The sequence below is a fragment of the Cupressus sempervirens genome, chromosome 9, assembly GCF_028749045.1.
Source record: "Cupressus sempervirens isolate cs-2001-9-10 chromosome 9, ASM2874904v1, whole genome shotgun sequence".
Lineage (NCBI taxonomy): Eukaryota > Viridiplantae > Streptophyta > Pinopsida > Cupressales > Cupressaceae > Cupressus > Cupressus sempervirens.
The window spans coordinates 515,304,654-515,326,954 of record NC_143126.1 but is presented as its reverse complement, the minus strand read 5'-3'; the positions used below and the strand labels follow the sequence as shown (position 1 = coordinate 515,326,954).

Below are 22,301 nucleotides of genomic sequence, written 5' to 3'. Positions count from 1 at the left end.
AGCACTTTGTTAACTCTCAACTTCCTTGTACAAAATTTAATGCCTTTTTGAGGAATAAAGCACAAATGTACTTTCACTCTACTAGAAGAGCTACTAGAGTCCTCTTTGCAATGGCTGCAAATCTTGACACAACCTCCTCCACCTGGCATTGGTCGAGCCATTTCCACATTTCCCTAATAGGGAATATTTATCAATTTTGAAGTGGGGGGGTTCGGTGCTAGAATCACTTGCAACCATTCTGTGAATCTACAAAGAAGTTTAGAACAATCAAAAGTTAAAACAAAAAAATAAAATTGAAAAAAGAAATTTGATGAGGTCTAACATGGGTTTGTATTTAAAATACGATTTCGCTATTAATAGGTAGTAGCATTATTTGATATTATTATATTAACAATTGAAGGATCAGTCATTATCAACCGAACCATTTAAGGACTAATCTAATGCCCAGTGGTGATTTATCCCATTTAAGCAGACTTGCAATATCAGTATGTATTCATAAGAACCTTGATATCATCATTGCTTCATACACATTTGCACCTCATAGTGCACTAACAGTAACACAACATTTAATTAACAATTGGAAATCTTCCAGTTAATGAAATCTGGTAACCAAGGCAACATTCTGCTGTTATAGAATTCAGAATATAGGTGGTCTATATTCCAAACTAACTTCTATGATGTAGATACAACAATACCTTTAAACTAAGCAGTAATAAAAATGTAAAACAAATTTTAAAAAATGTAATAGGATAAAAAAAGTACCTTAAGAGGAGATGTCAACTCAAAACACCTTGCTTCTCTGAATGTCTTCCAGTGCAGTCTAAATGCAATTTGAATGCAGTCTGAGTGCCATGAGTGTGCTATACGACAAATTTCTCCTTTACTTGACAAAGTGTAAATTACATTTAATTACTAGTACGGATAGTACAAATTGGTCAAATCATGTACAACAGTTTGAGTTCGACACACAACAATGCCGTGAGTTGTTTTTGAGGAATAAATCTTGAATCCAACTATTTCCTGATTTTCCAGTTTCTTGCGCGAGTTTCCAATTTCCAGCACTGCCCGTGAGCGTGCTGTTGTCTTGCCGAGTTTCCAGTTCCACCAGTGTCTTGCGTGAGTGATCCACCTATTTCCTTATATGCCCATGAATGCTTCCACCTTTGTGCACGTGAATGCTTCCAACTCCAAGTTTGTCGTGTCATGAATGTGCCTTCAACCTTTTGCGAATACTTTATGCCAGCGATTAGAGTCTTTTCTTGTGTTATGTCGGTTTTTTTAGGGCTAACGTGACAAGCAAAAATATTAAGAAACTTAAAAAACATTAGCGGTAGAGTCAAATTTGTTCAACATTTGCCCACATCAACTCAAAGTCATTTTGGGATTGCTAAACAAAAAGAATGCCTTCGAAATTCGTGGCAAGTTTGTCCAGGGTCTCGCTGAGCGAATTTGCCACAAATTCCTTAGATTGGTGGCAACTTCAATTTAATTTCGAATCGGACCAGACTTCATGCCAAACTGTATTTCAAATTCGCCCCTCACTGAGCGAATATGGTAACTTAGGAAAATAATAATATGTGGATTTAATATTAGACAATCGTTGTATCTGATATGACTTTAGGAACTATGCAAAGTTAAGATAGTCCATCTACAGATGTTGTGCCCCCTATATGTAGCAGAACCCTTGTAAGATCAAATGATGGACTCATAACCCATTTGCTAGCGCCGAGCCAGGGAGGTTAGGGCACATGTTTATTTGATTTGCTACATTTGAAATGCTTAGTTTATGTTGTGCTGACTGACCATTTTTACTTTACAATTAATATCTATTTTAGCTGATCTCTTGCTAAAGATGGCAACAATTATACAAGCATAACAAAAGCAATTTATATTGTAAATGTTGATATTTGCAAAGAGTGCAACCTCTATGAGTGGTAAAGCGTGTAATTCATTTGAGGACATGACCCTTCATAGAGAGACAACAATAAAGATATGGTTCTTCATAGAGGGACAACAATACTAAGGGTTGCACTGCTTCAAAGATAATGATGGGATATAAGAGGACACCATGGGAGAATGGCAAGGGGAGTAGACACATAAATAATCAACACGACACAAAGAGCACATGAATCTAACTATCAGTCGAGAACAACAATACTAAGGGTTGCACTGCTTCAAAGATAATGATGGGATATAAGAGGACAACATGGGAGAATGGCAAGTGGAGTAGACACAGATAAATAATCAACACGACACAAAGAGCACATGAATCCAACTATCAGTCGAGAACAACTTCCATAGATCAAAGAGAAGAAAATAAGAAAGTATAATTATTATTAATAATAGATATTGACAGTTGTTTATATCTATACAGATCTAAAGAACATATAGCAGCAGTAGCACATAATACATATCCAGTAAACGACATTGAACAGAGAAAAATATCACATCAGGTATTTTAATGACAATTCAAGTATACAAAACGTTTTAAAGGAAATTAAAGGAAACTAATAATCTATATTACTCAGTGGAGGACACATCCAGTAACACAACATCTATAGAGAAAGGAAAAAATGACACATTGAGACCACAAAAGGTACATAGTATTCTGCAAGGAGGTCATACGACACAATAGCACAGTGATAGTACTCAACACCTCGTACCGGTATATCTATTATGAGCATCATAGTTATTAGATAGACATATGCTCTATATACATAATGATAAATGCTACAATTATGTGTTTATCATTAAGGATGACTAAATTGCTTTTGGTAAGGATCACGTGACTATTATATCAATATGTATATTGTCTAAAACCCACATTGCAAGGGAAATGCTTTGAGGTGTATGACCTCAACCACGAGGGTCTCATGATGAGTCTCTTCTACTAAAGGCACTCACTAAGTTAAGTCACCCTTACAATGTGTACCTAATTCCACAAGGTGGCTGACATATCACATGTCTATCCCAATATGTTTGTAACATGAGCTTCTAATAAAGTTTGACTAAATGATTAAATATATAGTACATGTATTGCATATGTTTTTCTTCATGTTTTTTCGTAGGATTTAAATCCATGATTGCATTATCAAGGACATACATATTTGATGAGCCAAAATGCTAACTCTAGTTTGTTGCATTTGTGATTTTAGGGTTCTAGAGTAAAGTAATAAGCAGACATCATAATTGGTATCAAAGCATAATCCTCCCATCCTGATAGACAAACCTCCCTTAATCATCATATAATTAGGGTCAACTATCCAACCTATTTTCTTAAGTAGTCGAAGAATATAATCAAGTAGGCCAACATTGTGTTTCGATAAGTATGTGCCTTATTTCTTGTCTAATATAAGCCTTCTTACTAGAAATGCACTTTATATGCATACTCTTCATATGTATAACCTGCATTTGTTTCACAATTGATGAATTTCATGCATGTTTTCTCAAGAAATCTATCAACCAAGAAGGGAGGAAGTAATATCTCATGGAAGAACAAATTATTTCACAAGGACAAGAATGAAAAACTTAGAAAGTCATTCTTGCCAAGGCAATCTCACATGTGTAAGATCCAACACTACTTTGGTCATTGTTTCTTTTGCAATCAGTTTGGTCATAAGGCAGTGGATAATGAAGTTCATGTAAGGAAAGGTTTTGGTTTCTTATAGAGGAAATGTGACTCATTGACTCCTCTAAATCACATCACGTTTTGCAAGAGCAACAAGTATTGGACATACAACACAACTTTGTAGAAGTTCTTTGTGGAACCTTCTAGACAAAATAAAGAGGATGCTAGTGATAAGCAAAAGAAGGAATGTACAAAAGTTTGGAAAAAGAATCAAGAAGAAGAAATCAAGAGATCCATGCTTGTTTAAATTGCTCTACATGTTGCAAATGAGAAATATGGTATATTGATAGTGGTTTGTTGAGCCATGTGATTGATGGTAAGGGTGAATTCTTTCACTTGTAGAATGAAGGGATAATGATATTTAGGTTCAATGCAACGGAAAATATAAAAGAAAAAGGCATTCTTAGTCAAATAATGAAACAATGAAAATTGAGAATGTTCTATATACTTGAAGGGTTGATGCATAATCTCCAAGTGTGAGTGAAATGTGTGATCAAGGGTACACATTTCATTTTGAGGAATGTAAAATCAAGAAGAAAGGGAAATTGATAGCTAAAGCATGTAGAACATCCTATATTTTTTACTTTCTTAGTGAGATTAGAGGCAAAAAGTGTAATAAAGAAAAAGAAGATGAGAGGTGACAATTGCATAGAAGGCTGGGACATTAGGCATAAACTTTGATAATCTTTTCTAAATCAACAACAAACAGATAGTGAGAGATAGCACCCAAAATTTCAAAGTGACCAAATACTATTTGCAAGTAATGTCAATATGGGAAGCAAATAAGGGCAAGTTTGAATAAAAAGGAATATTCTACATCTAAACCTTTGGATCTCATTCATGCTGATTTATGTGGGCCAACTGGACAAAGAAGTTGAGAATTCTCATGTGGCTGATTGCTGATTTTTCTAGAATGACAAGTTACGTTTTTTAAGGAGAAATCGGAAACTTTTGAAAAGTTCAAGGCATTAAAGGCATAGTAGAGAATGAGACTGCTCTATAATCAAATGTTTGAAATTTAATAGAGGAGGAGAATTTACTTCAAAAGGATATGGAGAATTTTGAACAAGACGGTGATGCTTTTTTTGCAAGGATTCCACCAAATAATGGAGTTGCAAAAAGGAAAAATGAAATAGTCCAAGAAATGGCAAGGGCCATTTTAAATGAGGCAAAGCTACTAGACACCTTTTGAAAGGAAGTAGTTCATAGGATAGTCTATATTCTAATCCGAGTACAAATTATAGTGAACAAGTCAAAAGCACTATATGAGCTATGGATAGGTAGGCATGCTACTATGAAGTACTTTTACCCATTGATTTCTAGGAGTTGGAATAAAGGAAGAAGACTTGGATGATGTTTCATCCCTTCCCCGTAGACTTATCAAATAACTACTATAACTGTTTCTTTGAAAGTATGAAGTAAATTTACTTATCACGATGATTATTGAATAATGATGCTTTTGTAGAAATTAAATATTTATGGATGCATGATCTTGTAAACTAACAACTTGGATAACTGATGGTAGATGATTATGCTAGAATGGAATGTTATATACATATCAGAATAAGATGTAACTCATGGGTAACTCATTCATATGTTGAGGATAGGTTTGGCCATTAGTCATCTATTGTCAAGGTGGTATTAGGAGGTTAGCTCCTTGTTCATTGATTAATTAAAGTGAATTAACTCATATATATATTATAAATGAATGGAATTATTGTTAAACATCTCCTTCATCAGCTTAAAATGGAACTACTATATATATGAGTAATGACCATTTCCTCTTCATAATTTAAAAAAGTCACGAAATGATATCCAGTCCCGGTGCAAAATCCTCCTCCATAGCTTGCCTCTCCAAATCATATATGTCATCCTCTGTGAACAATGGAGATTGCTCCTGTGCTGTCCAATCACCATAAGTATCTATGTCATCTAGCTTAAGTGGCTCAACTAGTGATGACTCTTATCTTTCTTATGCACAACTTACACAAAGACAAGGTCCTTTAGGAGTTTCCGTGCCAACTTGTTCCTCTTTTTTGTGTGAATGGAATTGAATAAGCTCCAATTACGCTCACAAATGGATGAGCTGCATGGCTGACATAAGATGCGAAGGGCAAGTTTTTGCAGATTTGGGACATTTCCACCCCAATTTCGCCACCAAGCATTTGCAAGATATATATTCAAGAGTTAGAAAGAAAGGTAAGAATAATCTTTTTTAGCTTAGTATTTATCTACTTATCATGCATGTGAAAGACCCCAAATTCCAAATATTGTAGTTGGGGTTTGAGTGTGTTTGCCTCTCTTTGCCACGTCTGAGAATAGCTTACCTATTGCATTTTGATACACTTCCATCTCAACCACAATGCCGTCTGCCACCTCAATATCAAGTACCATCCCATGCACGCATTCACTGAAGCCCTCCATGACCTTTCCATTGGGATCCCCATATGATGTAGAGAAGTGAAAATGAGGGTTGAGAAAATAGCCCATTGCATGAATGGGTTTGTGGAGCTAATTGCTCCACCTCCTCTGAGTAATTTCCATGTGGCCTAAATTGGTTGTTCCCCTTGTATTGATTTCTTACAGCCTCTTTGGTTGTGTCCATGGCCTCAAAAAGGGACCGCATTGGGATTTGCACCCCATCTAACAAGAGAAGAACTTTAACTAAGGGCTTCACCACCTACAATTGAATGTAGAAAACGATTATCATTGACCAGAGAGTAGGTTTATAAATTAATACTGAAAGATTTGATTATTGAATACAAAAAAAAATAAAAATTCAACTTTTGATATTTCCAAGTTACCTCCACAATTTCTTTCGCTAGATAAAAAAAGTGGCTATCAAAGACAATGCGTGCAACACTTTGTCCATCAAGTTTCTTTGAAGGACTCACAAACATTTGCCTTAAAGGATTCACAGAACCAATAACACTTTGCAACATTCAGAAAATTACTGCAAACCTTGTGACCGCAGGTCTAATCACCTCCTTCCCATGGGTGATGTCTCTCATTAAGCGTAGGACCTAAGGGTGTTTGTCGATATATTTTGTTATCTTCCTTGCATCCTCTACAACTGGTCTTGTCCAATCCAATTTCCCTATATACTCCAAAAGAAGGTCAATAACATGCATGGCACAAGGAGACCAAACGAGTGTGCTATGTTTTTCTTGTAAGATCCTACCCGCTGCCACATATGCCACTGCATTGTCGATTATTATTTGCACCACATTTTCAGCCCCAACCTTTGTCACAACATGCTTTAGCATTATAGCCAAAGTTTCAACTGTCTTTACCTTGTCCAAGGCATCCACGGATTTAAGAAAGGCTATTTGATCCTTCCAAGAAACCAAAAAATTGATGATGGTATGGTTTCTTCCATTCGTCCATCCATATGAAAGTATGGTGCAACTATATTGTTTCCATTGTAATTTTTGCTCTTTAACCACAACTTTAGCCCTAGAAACAACATCTTTGAGAAATCTACAGGCACAAAATAAAAAATGACAATAAGTACACAACTTTGGTTAAAAACAAATTACATTAAAAAAAAAAAGTAAATTGTAAAACTGTAAAAGTATCAAAGTTTGAAACAAGTAAACTAACCTCCCACTCAAGTCTGTAGGAGTAGGTGCTTTGTAGCCCTTTCCCGCCATCGTACAACCAGTCACAAAATTTAGAAAATAGGAACTTGAGGCAACATTGAAGGGGATGTTGTTAAAAAACAAGAAATTGGCACATGAATGTCGACTTGCCGATGCACATCATTGTTCCATCCAACACCCTCTAGTGATGGTTGTGCTCCAGGTGTGTTTCTACACACAAAAAAACCATCAAGAGAAGATTTCTATGGTCTACTAGAACCGGTGAAAGTGGAGGCTAAGTGGATGGTAGGTGTGCGTATCTGTTTGCCACGAAGAGAGCTCACTATGACCTCAAGTGTTGCTGCTTACTCATCAAGGGTGACTTGGATACCTGGTCGCAACCCACATCATTTCATTATGATCATTTTTTTAGCACAACCCAAACTAATAATGGTGAGTAGAAAATAATAAACAATTCTTAAAAAGGAAACATACCTTGTAATTTGGAAATGGATGCCCTCATGGCCAATTTTGCTCTTTCCCTATTCAACTTTTTCTCTTCTTGGGCACTGAGCAAGGAAATCATCTCTCTTTTTATTTCCTCTTTGGTTGCATCACAAACCCTTGTATCACACTTTTTTATACTTGCAAGTTGGTATTTCAAACAAGATATGCCTCCACAAATTTGTTTTTCGAATTTTATGCATATTACGCTATTATACTCAGTTTTTTCGAAGACATTTCCATGCCTTGTCTCTAGCCGCTTTAGGGGGTGTGCCTACAAATGTAGATGGACATGTGGCTATGGGGCCACTGATAGATGTTGCAGTTGACCTAGTTGTAGAGGAATCCATATTTGCTATGGAATGTAAAAATCACATACAAAATACAAATTGAAGCCACAAATTTAGAAATTTCATAGACATATTTAGGAACAAACTAAATTAGATTAAAACTTTAAACAAGTTTAAACACCATGTAACTTGAAAGAAAAAAACCAAAAATGCATTAGGTCATGAAATTATTGAGAAAACTATGTTTTTTTTTTGGAAAAGTTGTAAAAACATGGTATTAGATCTTAGTCATTACACTCTAAAACGTGTTAGAGAACATTGCAAATAGTATTTTAGAGCTTCAATAAAGTTAGATTCAACTAAGACAAGACAAAGCATTTTTTAGCTCAAAAGAACAAGAATTTAGAAAACTTACTTGTGAATCTGGATTTGCTTGAAAAGAGCTTCAAATCCACTTCGAATCCACTTCAAGTCCACTTGCAATTGATCTACAATGCTGCCAAATGCCATTTTTCTCCTCCTAAACCCTTCTCCTTTGCTCAAAACACTAGACGCTGCAAATGAAATGAATTTGGTTATCTTGCTGGGCGTCCCAGTTCTACTAGCATTGCCCGTGAGATGATAAGTTATCACCGAGAAGTGGCAATTTATCGCAGAGAAAAGGCAATTTTATCACCGAGAAGTAACAGTTTTATCATCTGGGTTTTTCTGTGGGAAAACCTCAAGTTTTCTCGCCAGCTCCAACTTCACACGACAAATAGATATATTAACCAGTTCTCTGTGCTATTTTGAACTATGCTTGTATATACCTTTCCAAGACCATGACTAATAAAAAAGATAAATAATCGCCCATATATTACATGACACATTATTCTGTCAATATTTACATAACTACTTAATGGGGAAAAATGCAGTAGGAAAGGAAGTCACACTTGAATTTGTCAAATCTTGAATAGCAGAGACCATAGTTGCCTTGGTGTCCCCATTGACGTCTTAATGCTGCCCAGTTTTTGCTTTTATAACTGAGAATATAGTTTGCAAAGTCTGCAAGCATCCTCCGTGTTGCTAAGTACTCTAGTATTTTGCTGGGGCAAGCTTTTTAAAGTTTACTTCTAGAGTTTTTATAGCTGTAGGAAAAACATGGGTAAAAATGCCAACATGGGTAAAATGCTGGTTAAAAAGCATTTTTCACAGGTTTTATTTATAAAACTGTGTGATTTAATTTTTAGTACATTGTAAGTTGCCTAGTTTTTGCCGAGTTGAAAATTTTGGGCTTGTTGAGTACTCTCTGAGTCCAAGTTGCGAACTATGACAGAGATGCTAGTTCGTGAATAAGGGGAATATGCTTAATACATTTCAAATGAATTTCAAAACATAGTTTATATACCCATGCCACATAAAACTTGACACAAAAATGCAATGATTGATTCCTTGCCAATCCTTGCGAGAACTTGGTATGCAGTAACAATACTTTGAGCCCTAGCATCTATATACTAGGGACCTATGGATTAGAGGCAAAACTTTAAGTTTAGAATAAAGAACAATATCTATAATTGGGTGATATATTGAAATCTTGAAAGGTGCAAAAATAGATTGGTTATCTGTTGATGTCAAAATTTAAAGTACAGCAGCTTTCTCTTGATATTTGTCACACTGGTTAAATAATTACTTATTTTTCTTTTCTTGTGCAGGAAACGAAAGGTTCTAATGATAAGGCATTTGATGCATTCACTTTACAAGATTTGATATTGGCTGTAAAAGACATGGATCGAGACAATACAAAAATTGGCATTCATGGATGTGCTTCCCAACCCTTTCCAAGAGCATCACAGGGGCAGTATAAACAATATCGCTGTTTGGTAGTCTACTTGTCTTTTCCTTATTGCATGAAAATTATAGAATTTTCTATGTTTTGCACTGTGTCATAGTTCCTACAAATGCTGGAATTTGATTAGAATGGAAGGTGTTAGTTGATGATTATTCATCCACTGCCTTCAGTTTATTGATTTTACTGCAAGTACTGTTGTTATGATGCTACTAATGTGTAGGAAGTATATGGTTCTTATTTAGAGTTTTTGATTCTGAATTGTTACATCCCTAGGGCTTTGCAAACCTGAATTCAGCAATTGTCAGATTACTGTCACAAGATGCAGCACAAAATATAATTTCAATGCAAAGAGAAAATTTAAAACCTTTAAGAAACTCGGTGTTACAGAAACACACTTTTCTACAATAGATTTGAATCCAGTTCTGATATATTTGTGTTGCAAGAGGAGTTACGTGTATGAATAAATTCATCAAGATTCTTCACACAACTTTTGCCTTTCTAATCAAGGCATTGGTTTCCAAACCAACCACCTGTGTCAGCAGAAGTTTGGTCACTGAAAGCCTTTGCCTCAGTCACTGGTGATGAAGATTATCCCGTAATTTGCATGTGAATCAGTTCTATGACATGCCAGTTGTTGCATGTGGTATAAATTTGCAGTATGAGGGTGTCCTATGTTGGTCAATCACTGGCAGGGTGTGGCCTTGCTTTCCTTCAGTGATTCTATTTGCTGCTGCTGTAGATGATTGTAGTTGTCCTCGATAGTAATATGGTGATTGCTAATTCTACATGCAGACTCCTATCTGAGCCAGTCAGCTGGTGGCTGGGTGTCTGAGGAGTTTTATGCAATAATTTCGCCCTATTTAGCCTTCTGCATACATGCAAGCTCTAGCAAACTTGCTCAAGGAGAGATTCTGATGCAAATCTAGCTTGAGAATTTGACCAATCTTCTCTGCCAGAAAATAAACTATCTCAGCTGATCTACATATCAGAGACTGGTTTTAGAGATTGATGTGAAATAGAATGAGAAACATGATCGGAGTAATAGAAAGGCTCCCAAGGGCATAAAACAGACCTCATCTGTGACAAAATCACAGGCCATTTTTTCAGACAATGTTCCAATCCGTAGGAAAACTGAAAGGAAGAAGAAATAAACCCTTTGAGAGGTAGGAGACAGAGGGTATCTCCATATTCAGCCTCATAAATTCCATCACCCAAAATTTTAAAGCCCCGTCCACTTTCACCTGTAAAATATCCAACCAAGGAAAGGTCATCTTGCTGAAAAGATATTTGCAAAATGCAGTTGTCTGGGAGTAGGATATCTGATGAGAAAGCAGCCATAGAATTGTAAATATTTCTTAGAAAGAGGCTATAAACCCTACCTGAGTTTACAGGTACTTGATTTGGACAGTTAGGGCTATTCCATCGTCTCTGAAGCTTTCATCAGCACTGTGGAAGGAGTTTGTCTATCTTTAGAGAGTAAGTATAAGAAAAATCACAGCAGGAATGGAAAAGGATGTTTGCATTCATGCAGTTGGCATACACCAGACATTCTTCAGACGAATCATTTTGCTGTTTAGGACCACCGGCAACTTTCTGTACGTCCAAAATCGTATAATGGACCCAAAACCTAAGTTCCCTTAAGGCCTCCCGCAACTGTCTCAGGTACTTCTTGGTACAGATTCGCCCTGGGGGCACACCTAGGTACACCCAAGGTATGTACACAGGCATCTGGGTATGCCTAGGGTACATTCTGGGCATACCCAGATACCCAAAAGTGCTGAGACCCAAAAAGTTAAAAAAAGACAAATTTTGACCTATTTCCAAGAGAAAATATCCCTAAAAGCATCATTTTCCTCTCTTCACTCTCTCTGTTCTCATTTTCCCTAAAAAGAATTTATCATTGGGTTTTTCTTACATCCAACACCTTATGCAGCTTATCACTGCTGCCTCTCAAACCCATTAAGGTCTCCACTCCTGAACCACCCCGCAGTTGCTAGAATCTTTTGTCATATAAGAAATTGGATGACAATGAGAGGGTTTGGGCATGGAGACCAGGATCAAGAACTCAAACAACTAAGCTTATCAATATTAAATATTTGTTTTTATCACTACCATTTTGGCAATTTGGCATTGATCAATGATGAAGTATCGTACTATTAAATGTTTTTAGTTTTACAATTCTGTATATTTCTTTATTACATGTGTACTGTACCCAAGGGGAAAAATATACCATACCAGCATACGCATAATCCATATATGCACTCCTTACCATGCCTATCCCAGAATATTAGCCCAAAATGAAGAGAATCCTTTGACAAAGTTGCTTTTGTAGTAGAAGCCATACCAAGCCATTTATCTGTTATTCTTGATCTGAATCTCGCTTCTGCTTTACCATTACAGGCATTAACAGGCATTGACCAAACATTTATCCATTGCAACCATATCTAAAGTGTGTTCGCTTCTCCATTTCCCTGAACAAAGCTCTTCACAGGGTGATTGTGATGATGAATAGAGGTAAAGGGAAATACTCCACATCCTCGTATGCATCATCTTCCTCATCAGACCCAGAGGAAACACCGCCTACCATTTGTTCTTCCCTGCAACCTTCAAACCTCAGTGACCACGAACACACGTTACCCAATGTCTTCAATGTCATATGTTCTAAAATGGTGTTCCACCTGTTACTGTATTGTTATAGACTTATTAAAAACCAAATTGATTGCAGTTTTGCTAATAATCAAATCTGTGGACTTTCTTCAGGAGATTAAGGAGTTGATGCCATTTGACATGGTCAACCATTTGAAGGAAGGATTGGGGTCTTGTGGACAGGTAATTCTTAGGATATATAGAAATAGTGTTACTGCTGCCTCATATCTAGCTAAAACTGTTTACTGTAATTTCAGCTGAAGAAATTAGATGAAATCAGACCTGGATATGCAGTGAAATCTGATGTAAATACACTTGGTTCTGTATAGTTGCATTGAATACTTGAATGTTTTTCCAGTCATTTTAGTTGAGTCTTTATGCTCTTTGGTAGGTAGTACATGTCGAAAACATCAACCCAAGGAAGGCGAAGTATGTGGTTCCTTATATAACATTTTCAGAATCTACTAAGACTGCACTTAAAGGAATGGGCATAAGTCACCTGTATAGTCATCAGGTCTGTATCCATAATCTTAGCAACATTTCTTCCTTTTATTTGTGACTAATTGCTATCAAACTGACACCTTTTCTATGCAGGCAGAAGCAATACAAGCTGCAATACTGGGAAAAAATGTTGTTGTGGCAACTTCGACTGCCAGTGGAAAGTCACTTTGCTACAATATCCCAGTTCTGGAAGAATTAACAACAAATCCCTTGTCTTGTGCCCTATATGTTTTTCCAACAAAGGTTCTATTATTTTGAGGTTTTGTTTAAAGTAGAATAGAAAATGGTTCATCTGTTTTTTGTATCAGTCTTACCAATGTAGAGAAAGAGAATTACAAAGAAATGAGCAACAAACCTATGCACATCAACTTTTAAAATTTTAACGAATTTTACAGTGCATAACTTCACAACTTGTTTTGTCGACGAAATGAATAATCATGCGAAAACTTCCACACTTCAAATTCTTTCTAATATATTTTCAAGCATACTACCTTCAAGTATATTCTTTGATACAATTTCAAGTATACTTCCTTCTGAACTAAAGTCTGCTGAACTTGTTCTCTCCAATTCAAATGATATAAAATGATTAAGGATCATGCTTGAAATTTTGTGTGCTTTACATCTCCGCAAAATTCTCAGCATTTTACAATTCAAGCTATTCTCTTGTGTGTTTAATGATCCCAAAATGTCAACTACAAAAGGGAATTATGCTATATTTGTCAAACCTATAAACATGGAAGCTCATACTGTCATCTGTCACGAGCATCCAAATCTCTCCAAATGTTGGTATCTTTTGCTGTCTGTCATGGCTTATGAAAATATAATGAGATCAAATCACTTGTAATCGTATTACACTGAAAATGGCTAACTTTTAACATGCCAATTTGATTTAGAACCATTCTTTAGATGGTCTTGATACTTAATAACACCCATATCTTGAAAATCCTCCAGAAAATAGAAGAGCTACTGATGGTCGGAAAACTTTGCCATTGAATTGAAGAAATTTGATTAACCAACTCTGGGCATAATCGTAAAAATAACTGTTAATATCTGCATAAATGCAAATGCAATACTCTACAATAACTCCAATCTCTCAATCCGATGTATCAGCTGCTGATCTAAACATTATCTTGAAATTTCTGATCCAAAAACTGCAATAAGTACTAACATGCAATCAATCTGCATAAAAAAGGCCATATCCTTAGTGGTCAATATAAGTTGTCAAAGGGTAAAACACATTTGAGACATTGCAAATAAATAATCCTGTAGAAATTTTGAAATCCTAAGATATTTCCATTTTCATGCCACCTCAAACCTAAGTCCAACAAAGACCATTAGCCTATCTTTTCAATTCTCATAGGCTTACAGAGTGTTGTATGGGAAATAATTAATAATTTAATTTAAGATATACTTAAAAAGTAATTATGTTATTTTTACGAAAAGGTAACTTATGTTTTTTAAATCAAAGATGATTTTAAAGGAGGGACTAAATGTGATACTAGATATGGTGTCCAAATTCAAAAATAAAATTTTGGAGGGAAAAAGGAGAAAAAGAAAATAATAATAATATTTTTTTTGAAAAGCACATATAAGGAGGAGTTGAGGAATGAAAAGGTTTAGCAATTACATATTTAAAATTCATTTCTCATGAGATTGAATATTGTTCATCTTTTCTATCCAGGGTGAGAGCCCTTTGGTAAAGAATGGATTCATGGACCAAAGCTCTCCTAGTCAATTGAGTAAATTCCATTTGAAGGATTACCATTGAGCTGAGTGGTTGCAAGTTTTCAATCTATTATAGTTTGTTTGATTATTTATAGATATATTTTGTGTGCACTAATATTGTGTCCTATTCATTTTTACAACATGGTATTTGAGGAAGGAATTGCATGGAAAAGATTTTTTTAAAATTAGTATGTCACAAGTCTCACAAAAGACATGAATTTGAAGATCAAATTGTGTAGGTTTATTTTTTGGGATTTTGTGATTGCTTTCAAGAAAAAATGCAGCAGGCTTGGAGGTTTTGTAATGTCCTCAAATTAGGAGAACCCAAGTTTTTGCCCTAGATTATAATTTCTATAAAAGACAAGTAGGGTTTCTAGGGGGTACCTTTTTGTTTTGATTGACATCCTACAAGTTAGGAAACATTATAATCATACTTCATATATAGACATTCTCAAGCTGGAAATAAATATTATAGAATTTGAGCAATACAAATTCATAGAACCCTAAAGAACACTTGCATGCAAGAACTTGTCACATATAGTCAAAGAGAAAAAAGACAAGGGTTTGGCTCTGACAGTATGCAAGATTATATTATCAGACAAAAAGAATAAGTAAAAATATGCAATGGATCAATCCTTATTGAGGGAGATCAAAAACCTAAAAGGAAAACCTTAAGAGGTAAAAGTATTTAATAATTAATATGATTATTAAACGCGACTAATGGAAATGCATGAAATTGAATCTTAAGAAGGTAGTAAAGTTAATTTAATTAATACAATTAAATAATACTTTACTCTAACACCCTTTTTAAGATGAGCAACAATGCAGCTACAAACAATGCAAGAATGATAGCAAATGAACTACAATATTAAAAGCAAACTTGGGTCCCAACAACATGGCCTAATGAGGTACCCAATCACAACCAAATCTCTATGAAACGAAGAAATAAAGAAAACGACATGGGAAAAACCCTACTCCATAAAGAGACAATGTAATAAATGTTTAATAGAAAAAACATAAAGGAAGGAATCCAAGAGAGCAAATTGAGAAGATATGTTACCATGAGATAAAGTCTATTTCCAAGAGCATGCACCAAATAATCAACAAGAAAAGACAAAGATTTTGAAAGGGGAAAGCAAAGAAAATCCCTTGTGTAATATTAAGAATGAAGGCAAAGCCTATAAAAAAGAGAGGGGGAGAGAGTTGGAGCCATTGGCTCATTACAATAACATCAATATGATGTGTAGAAGAATGAGAGAGAACAATCTCTTTTATAGAGATGACAAAGGAGAGAAGCATCTCTTTCTAACTCCCACTTTTATGATTGCCACCATTCATAATAAGTGTGTGCGAAGTGTCAAGATCATCTTAAGGAGGATAAACTAATTTCCTTATAAAAGGAATTACAATAAAGAGTTGTCTTCACACATGGACAAAAAAGAACAAGTAAATGGCATGTCCCCACTTGGCAACTAGAGGATAAACAACATGTAGGGATCCTTGGAATATTCCAAATTAAATACATCCAAGGAAAGATTAATATTCTAACAAATGAAAAGAAAGTGCAAATGATATGTCTCAAGAGACTCTCTCAAAACCATAAGTACAATGAAACACCCCATGATAGAAGCTCGAGACTCCATAGGCCCCCCAGAATGGTAGAAATCCTGTGTCAATGATTAGACCAATGTGGCTCCAATCTGGAAGAAACAAAAAGCGGTGGACATAGAAGATGAAACCCCTGTATGTGAGGTGAAGCTAGAAGTCCTGGCTGATGCTCAAAAGAGAATGCATGAGAATCTTGTAATGGTATCTCCAATGGATATGGGATAACAGGTATGCTGAATCTCTCATTTTTGAGAGGAGATGAATGTCCTCCATTATATCCTCAACAATTGCATTGGGTGGCTTGATGAATAGAGCTGCAATGTCAGGCAATGTTAAAGAGTAATCTTGTGCAACATATGGAATCTGAATAAGTATAGAAGTCACAACATTGGTCTTAGGAACAACACAAAAGTTCAAGTGACCTAACCTCACCTCAATAGGCTCTCGTGAAGAAAGATAGCAATTCTTCGATAGTGGAGTAGGTGGACCAAAATGAGAGAAAGAGTACAAGCAAGAAGAATGATCGACAATCCTTGTAGCAACAATATTGCCTGTCTTACTATCTCTGATGTGCACTGAATCTTGTGTGAACTTGATTGTCTTCTTTGCCTCACTACGAGTAATCTAATAAATAGAGAGAAGGTTAGAGGACAAAGATGGAACACATGGTATATCATTGAACACACCATCATCAATGTCAATAGAACTTCTCCCACATATAGTCATAACAACGTTGTTCCCTATCAAAATGTGTGTAGTAGGAGAAGCCTTGAAAGAAGAGAACAAATCCTAAGACGATGCCATATGTAGTGAAGCACCTGAATCTAGTAGCCATCTTGAAGAATGTGGAGTAGTAGTTGCACATAATGCATGACCCTTTCCTGTGGCTTGTCCATTTGTTTTTAACGATGATGAAGAAGTCTCATGAGAAGTAGAAGAAGAAATGTCAATGTTGCTCTTTTGAATAAGAGCGGTCAAATCTTAAACCTGTTTTGCATGTCCATCTATCTTCTTCTCGTAGCAACATGACTCGTCATGATTGGGCTTTGACCATAAGCACATTTTAGTCTTTCTATCTTTGATTTTTCTCCTTTAATAGAAGGTGGGCTTGAGGAGAACTAAGTACTAGAATCCTTTTGAGGCTTTGTAGGTTGTGACTTCTGTTTCTTCTCCTTTCTTGAAGATGTGTGAGCTACCAATGCTCGATTCTTTGTTCCCGCGAGAGAATTTAACTGAGAGAGCTTAGCTTGCTCTCGAGTCAAATGATAACAAAAAACCTCAAAGGATGCCATGGTAAATTGAGGACCCAAAACATCCTTGGTGGAATAAAAGGTAGAAGAGAAAATCTGAAAGTTCCCACGAAGCTTAGAAGGAATTAGGTAAATGCACTTTGTGTCAGTCTTGTTCTTCCCACAACCCTGTAGTAAAGATCTTTGTTGTTTGAATTTCATCATGAAGTCCTCAATAAAGAGAAAAATCTGGTACAAGGGAGGTAAGCTTGACCCCAATCTAAAGTGCCATGAACTCATTTCTAGTACCAAATAAGTTCTCAAACTTAGCCCACATCTCTCGAGGGGTATTGCACCCATCAAGATGAAATTGCAAACTGTTTGAAACTTGTAAAGCAATCAAACCCATGGCCTCATCCATCTTGTTCCTGTGCTACATGACCTCAAAAGGCCTCTATAATACTGCCTGCATTGCATCTAAACAATACCACAACCCTTTTGAATGGAGAAGCCCTGTCATTAGAGTTTCCATGTGTGAAAATTGTGTGGGGTCAAAAGTTCTAGGCAAGAAGAGGTCTTAGCATTTTTTTTAGAAGGGGTTTGTTTTGATGTATTTTTGGTTTGCTGATTTAAATGACAGGAACTAGAAGGAAAAGCACCCCCCACAATGCAAATAACTGAACCCTAGAAGCTAGATAGAAAGCTTATACAAGAAAAGAGCAAAAAAGCTTTAGATATGAATCATGTGTACTTTGAGAAAAATCTGATGAAAATAGAAGAGAATCTAGATAGTGTTCGAGAAGAGCTTTCCGACGCTTTTTCCAGATCGAAAAATGGAGCTATTTTGAGCAAGTTACGTCCTTTGAAGTGCAAAACACATCATTTGTCTTTACTTGCATAAGCAAGTACCCAAGTTGAATTTTCTTCTAGAATAAACTCCATAGCTGCAACGGGCTTGGCAGGCACATTCCGACGATATATCGCTTGCCCAATTTCGATACCATATGCTCAAGATATGGCAAAAAAACTATTAATTGCTTTTTATGACAAAACAAATCAAATGCATGATGTTTGAATGGCCGTCAAATTTTGGCTCAAAAAATGTTGAGATCATGACCTGCGTCTATAGGTGTACATGTACTGTTGATGTGAGTGATTTGACTACTAATGTAGGCATCCTTGATGATGTAGCATCCCTTTACTTTTACAAAAAAAAAAAAACTTTTTGTGTAATAACTCCAATCGGTTATAACTTCATCAAACACCAAATTTTTTTATAATTTAGTTGTTTGACATTTTGTCAAACACTTTGCAAGCAAGCTCTGATACCGCTGTAATAACTCAGTTGGCTCTCAAACAATTTGTGTTGAAGAATTTATTTCTTTTTTTCTGTTCTTGAGGTTTTGCAATTTTGATACAACAATATATCAACAAACCAGAAAATTTTGCAATAATAATTTCAACTCAAATATTTAGATATTACATAGGGAATATACAGCTGAAAAATTTTAGATTTCAATATCAACTTAGATACTGAGTATTTTCATAAAATACCAAAAACCCAGTTGATAAAATATCCCCTATTATCTAAATCAACAATTCCTAGAAAATTAGAAGTTACAATCCATGAACTTACAGGGAAGACATGCTTTGAAACCCTCTGAAATCAAGACTAGCAACAACAAAGGATTCTTCAACAAACAGATGCAACTGCAAATTTGGAAAATGCTGCTCCCAAAGTGCAGATAGAAAATAATACCCAACAACAAATATAAATTGGCACTCAACCAACTCCAAATTAACCAGCACACAATTCGATATAACAATTCCAGTGAATTCCTTCATGAATTCCAAAACAACCTCCAATAGTAAGAAAAATTAAACTTCTCCTTAACAACAGTTAATACAATAGGAGAAATGACAAATCGTATACCTCAACACAATTTGCCAAGCAATCTCAAAATTGAATCTACAATACTTCAGCTGTAGATCCCAAACCCTTATACTTCAGCAAGAGCACAAAATTTCAGAACTTCAGAAGTGTCACAAAGACAACAACGAAAGATAAGATAATCAAATAATTAGATGCTTTTCTTATCAAATGTCCTCATATTTATAATCTCCAAATGGCACCAATTTCCCAAAAGAACTCCACTTGAGAAGTTTCCGCTGCACAACATTAAAATATAATAAAGTGCCATTAATATACTTTATTAATTGCTTTTGGTTCCAAAAATGACCTTTTCCACCATAACTTCATTTTTTAACACGCAAGGTCACTGTTTCTTATTTCCACGATTTAAAACTTTTTGTCCCGAAGAAACTGTGATACTGATGTGACCAGTAAACAACACCAACAAAAATATTAACCTTAACATATTTAGATGAATATTAATAATAATTTACCCGTATTGTGAAAAAAATTGTAGAAGCATCAGAATTGAAATTTGACAACACCAGAGTGATTTTGATAAAGAAAGACGATAAATGAACTTGACGGGGTGACTTACTATAAATAGACGCTCTCTCCAAGATTCTTGGAGCCCAAACCAGAAGCCCAGAATAAAAACTGAGAATATCACTCAACTCTTCTAACTCAATTGAGCTCATCGGAACCAAGAGATTGACTTATTATACATACTAAGTCCCTCAAACAAAGCCAAAACACACCATGGGCTACTGGAAAGCCTATAACCACATAACTAACACTCTCAAATCCCACTGCTAGCTCACGAGGGTTGCGATGGTGAACTGACCTAGTCAACTGCAAGAACTTGCTAAAAAATGGGGACATTACATTTTGAAAGCCTTTAAAAAGCATGTGTTTTTTACAAAAATAAACAATCGTGCTTGCAAAAAAATGATAAAATAGAACAGAGCATGCAAGAACAAGAAAACTGATATCTTATTCCATATAAAATTGAATGATAAGAAGAAGCACAATCATGCTTTACTTGTACACAATGTTGATAGGATGAATAACATGCAGTTTCTACGATGGAATTAACAGTTAACAAAGAAGCCAACGATGATCATGATTCAATCTGGAGTAGTGATTGGGCACCGCTCAAACGTTTAGTTAGAATTAAATACTAACACCCCCTCTTAATTTTAAATAAGAAGAAAAACAAAAAATTGAATGAAAGGAAATCTTTTGTGACAAGAAAAATTGTAGGTACCTGTCGAAAGATAATCAATATAGTGCAGAATGAAGAACCTTCTCTAAACCAAATGAAGATCATGATCAATCTACATGAGTGCCCTTGATGACACTACTCGAACATTGAGCACATGTCAAACTAAGGCAAAATATCTGTCAATCAAATCGAAGATACAATAGACATTAATCTGCATAGCTTACTTAAACAAAGTATAGATGGCAAACAAAGGCAAAACATTTATCAAGGATGCAAACGACACTATACGAGTGACCCTAATGACACTACTCAACCATACAAGAATAAATAGCTGATTGAAAATATAGGTGTCAAAAGTCAATAAATTTGATCAACTATGGAAACGAAGAAACATTCATACAAAGAGGCATGGTGATCCACAAAATAGTGCGTCACTAGAGAGAAAATGAAGGCAAGGCCTATGCAAAGAGAGCACGACCTTGGCCTACCTCTGATGTAGAATTAAGTCCAACCTTGGATGCGATGACTTTTCGATGCAAGCCTCTGCTTGTGGGCCTAAGTAGAATTGGTAACTTCCATTTGAAATAATCGTATGACATATGAACAAAAAAGGTTGAAAACTCCATTCTTTCAAGCTCCGATTTGTCGCGCCTGCAAACAAAAACTTACATTTTTCAAGATTCGATTTGTCGCGCTTGCAAACAAAAACTTACATTTCTTTTTCTAGTAGCCTTTGCTTTGATATCATGTAAAATTTGAGCAATACAAATTCATAGAACCGTGAAGAAGACCTGCATGCAATGTCATGTCCCCATTTTTGGTGACAGTTCGATTTAATTAATTTAATTAATTTAATTAATTTGGTTGTCCAAAATAATGAATATTTTATAAGGACGACTAATTAATTATTTTAATTAAATAAATAAGTGATATTAAAGTTAATTATTTATAAAGTTATCAAATAAATAAGTATTAAAAGATAACTTTATATTTAATTAATTTAATAAAGTGACTTGGATTATAAAATATTTAATAAAGTCACTAAAGAGATAAAATCAAAAATGTTCTAGAAGTTTCTGGAGAAGATGGAGAGAAAAGAATAAATAGGCACCTCGGGGCTCCATTCGAATCAGGCAGTTGATTATCTCTCTTCTGATTTCAGATTGTGATTCAATCACAGGTGCATTGTAGAACCTAGGGTTTCTGCAATTGTCACAACGGGCCATTGAGAACGATAACTCTCAATAGGTACGCAATTTTGAGGGTGTGAAATATCATCTGAATTATTGCAGATTGGAGGTGACATTCAGTCATTTCATCAGGGCAGAATCTGTGGCTCAAGGCCAAAAATTTCAGAGGATCATTCTGAGGGTTGATATTCGAAGATATAATTTATTCACAAGGTTTTACAGGATCAGTTGTCAAGAGGATTCAGGCGACCTCTTCAGCAAGATTGTCCTTACGATCTGAGCGGCAAGTTTACACAGTATCCATGGCGAGGCTATGATCAGACCTTCTGTCCCTCAACAAATTCAGTCGGGCTCCCCCTCAAGTCGCGGTATGATCGCAATCGGGCAATGCTATTCCATCCACGATATTTTTGGATACTCCAGGCGGGCTCGGG

The 22,301-nt window shown here is 35.6% G+C and overlaps 1 protein-coding gene across 1 annotated transcript in view; it reads left to right on the top strand.

The window, feature by feature from the left end:
- Window positions 1-22,301, top strand: part of LOC149539618 (UBQ, helicase-c and DEAD-like helicase domain-containing protein) — a 349,808-nt gene that overhangs the window by 60,992 nt on the left and 266,515 nt on the right. The window contains exons 5-8 of the mRNA XM_089800846.1: window positions 9,695-9,862; window positions 12,592-12,660; window positions 12,869-12,991; window positions 13,072-13,221. Coding sequence (XP_089656972.1) covers window positions 9,695-9,862; window positions 12,592-12,660; window positions 12,869-12,991; window positions 13,072-13,221 — 510 coding nt within the window. The remainder of the gene's footprint in view (window positions 1-9,694; window positions 9,863-12,591; window positions 12,661-12,868; window positions 12,992-13,071; window positions 13,222-22,301) is intronic.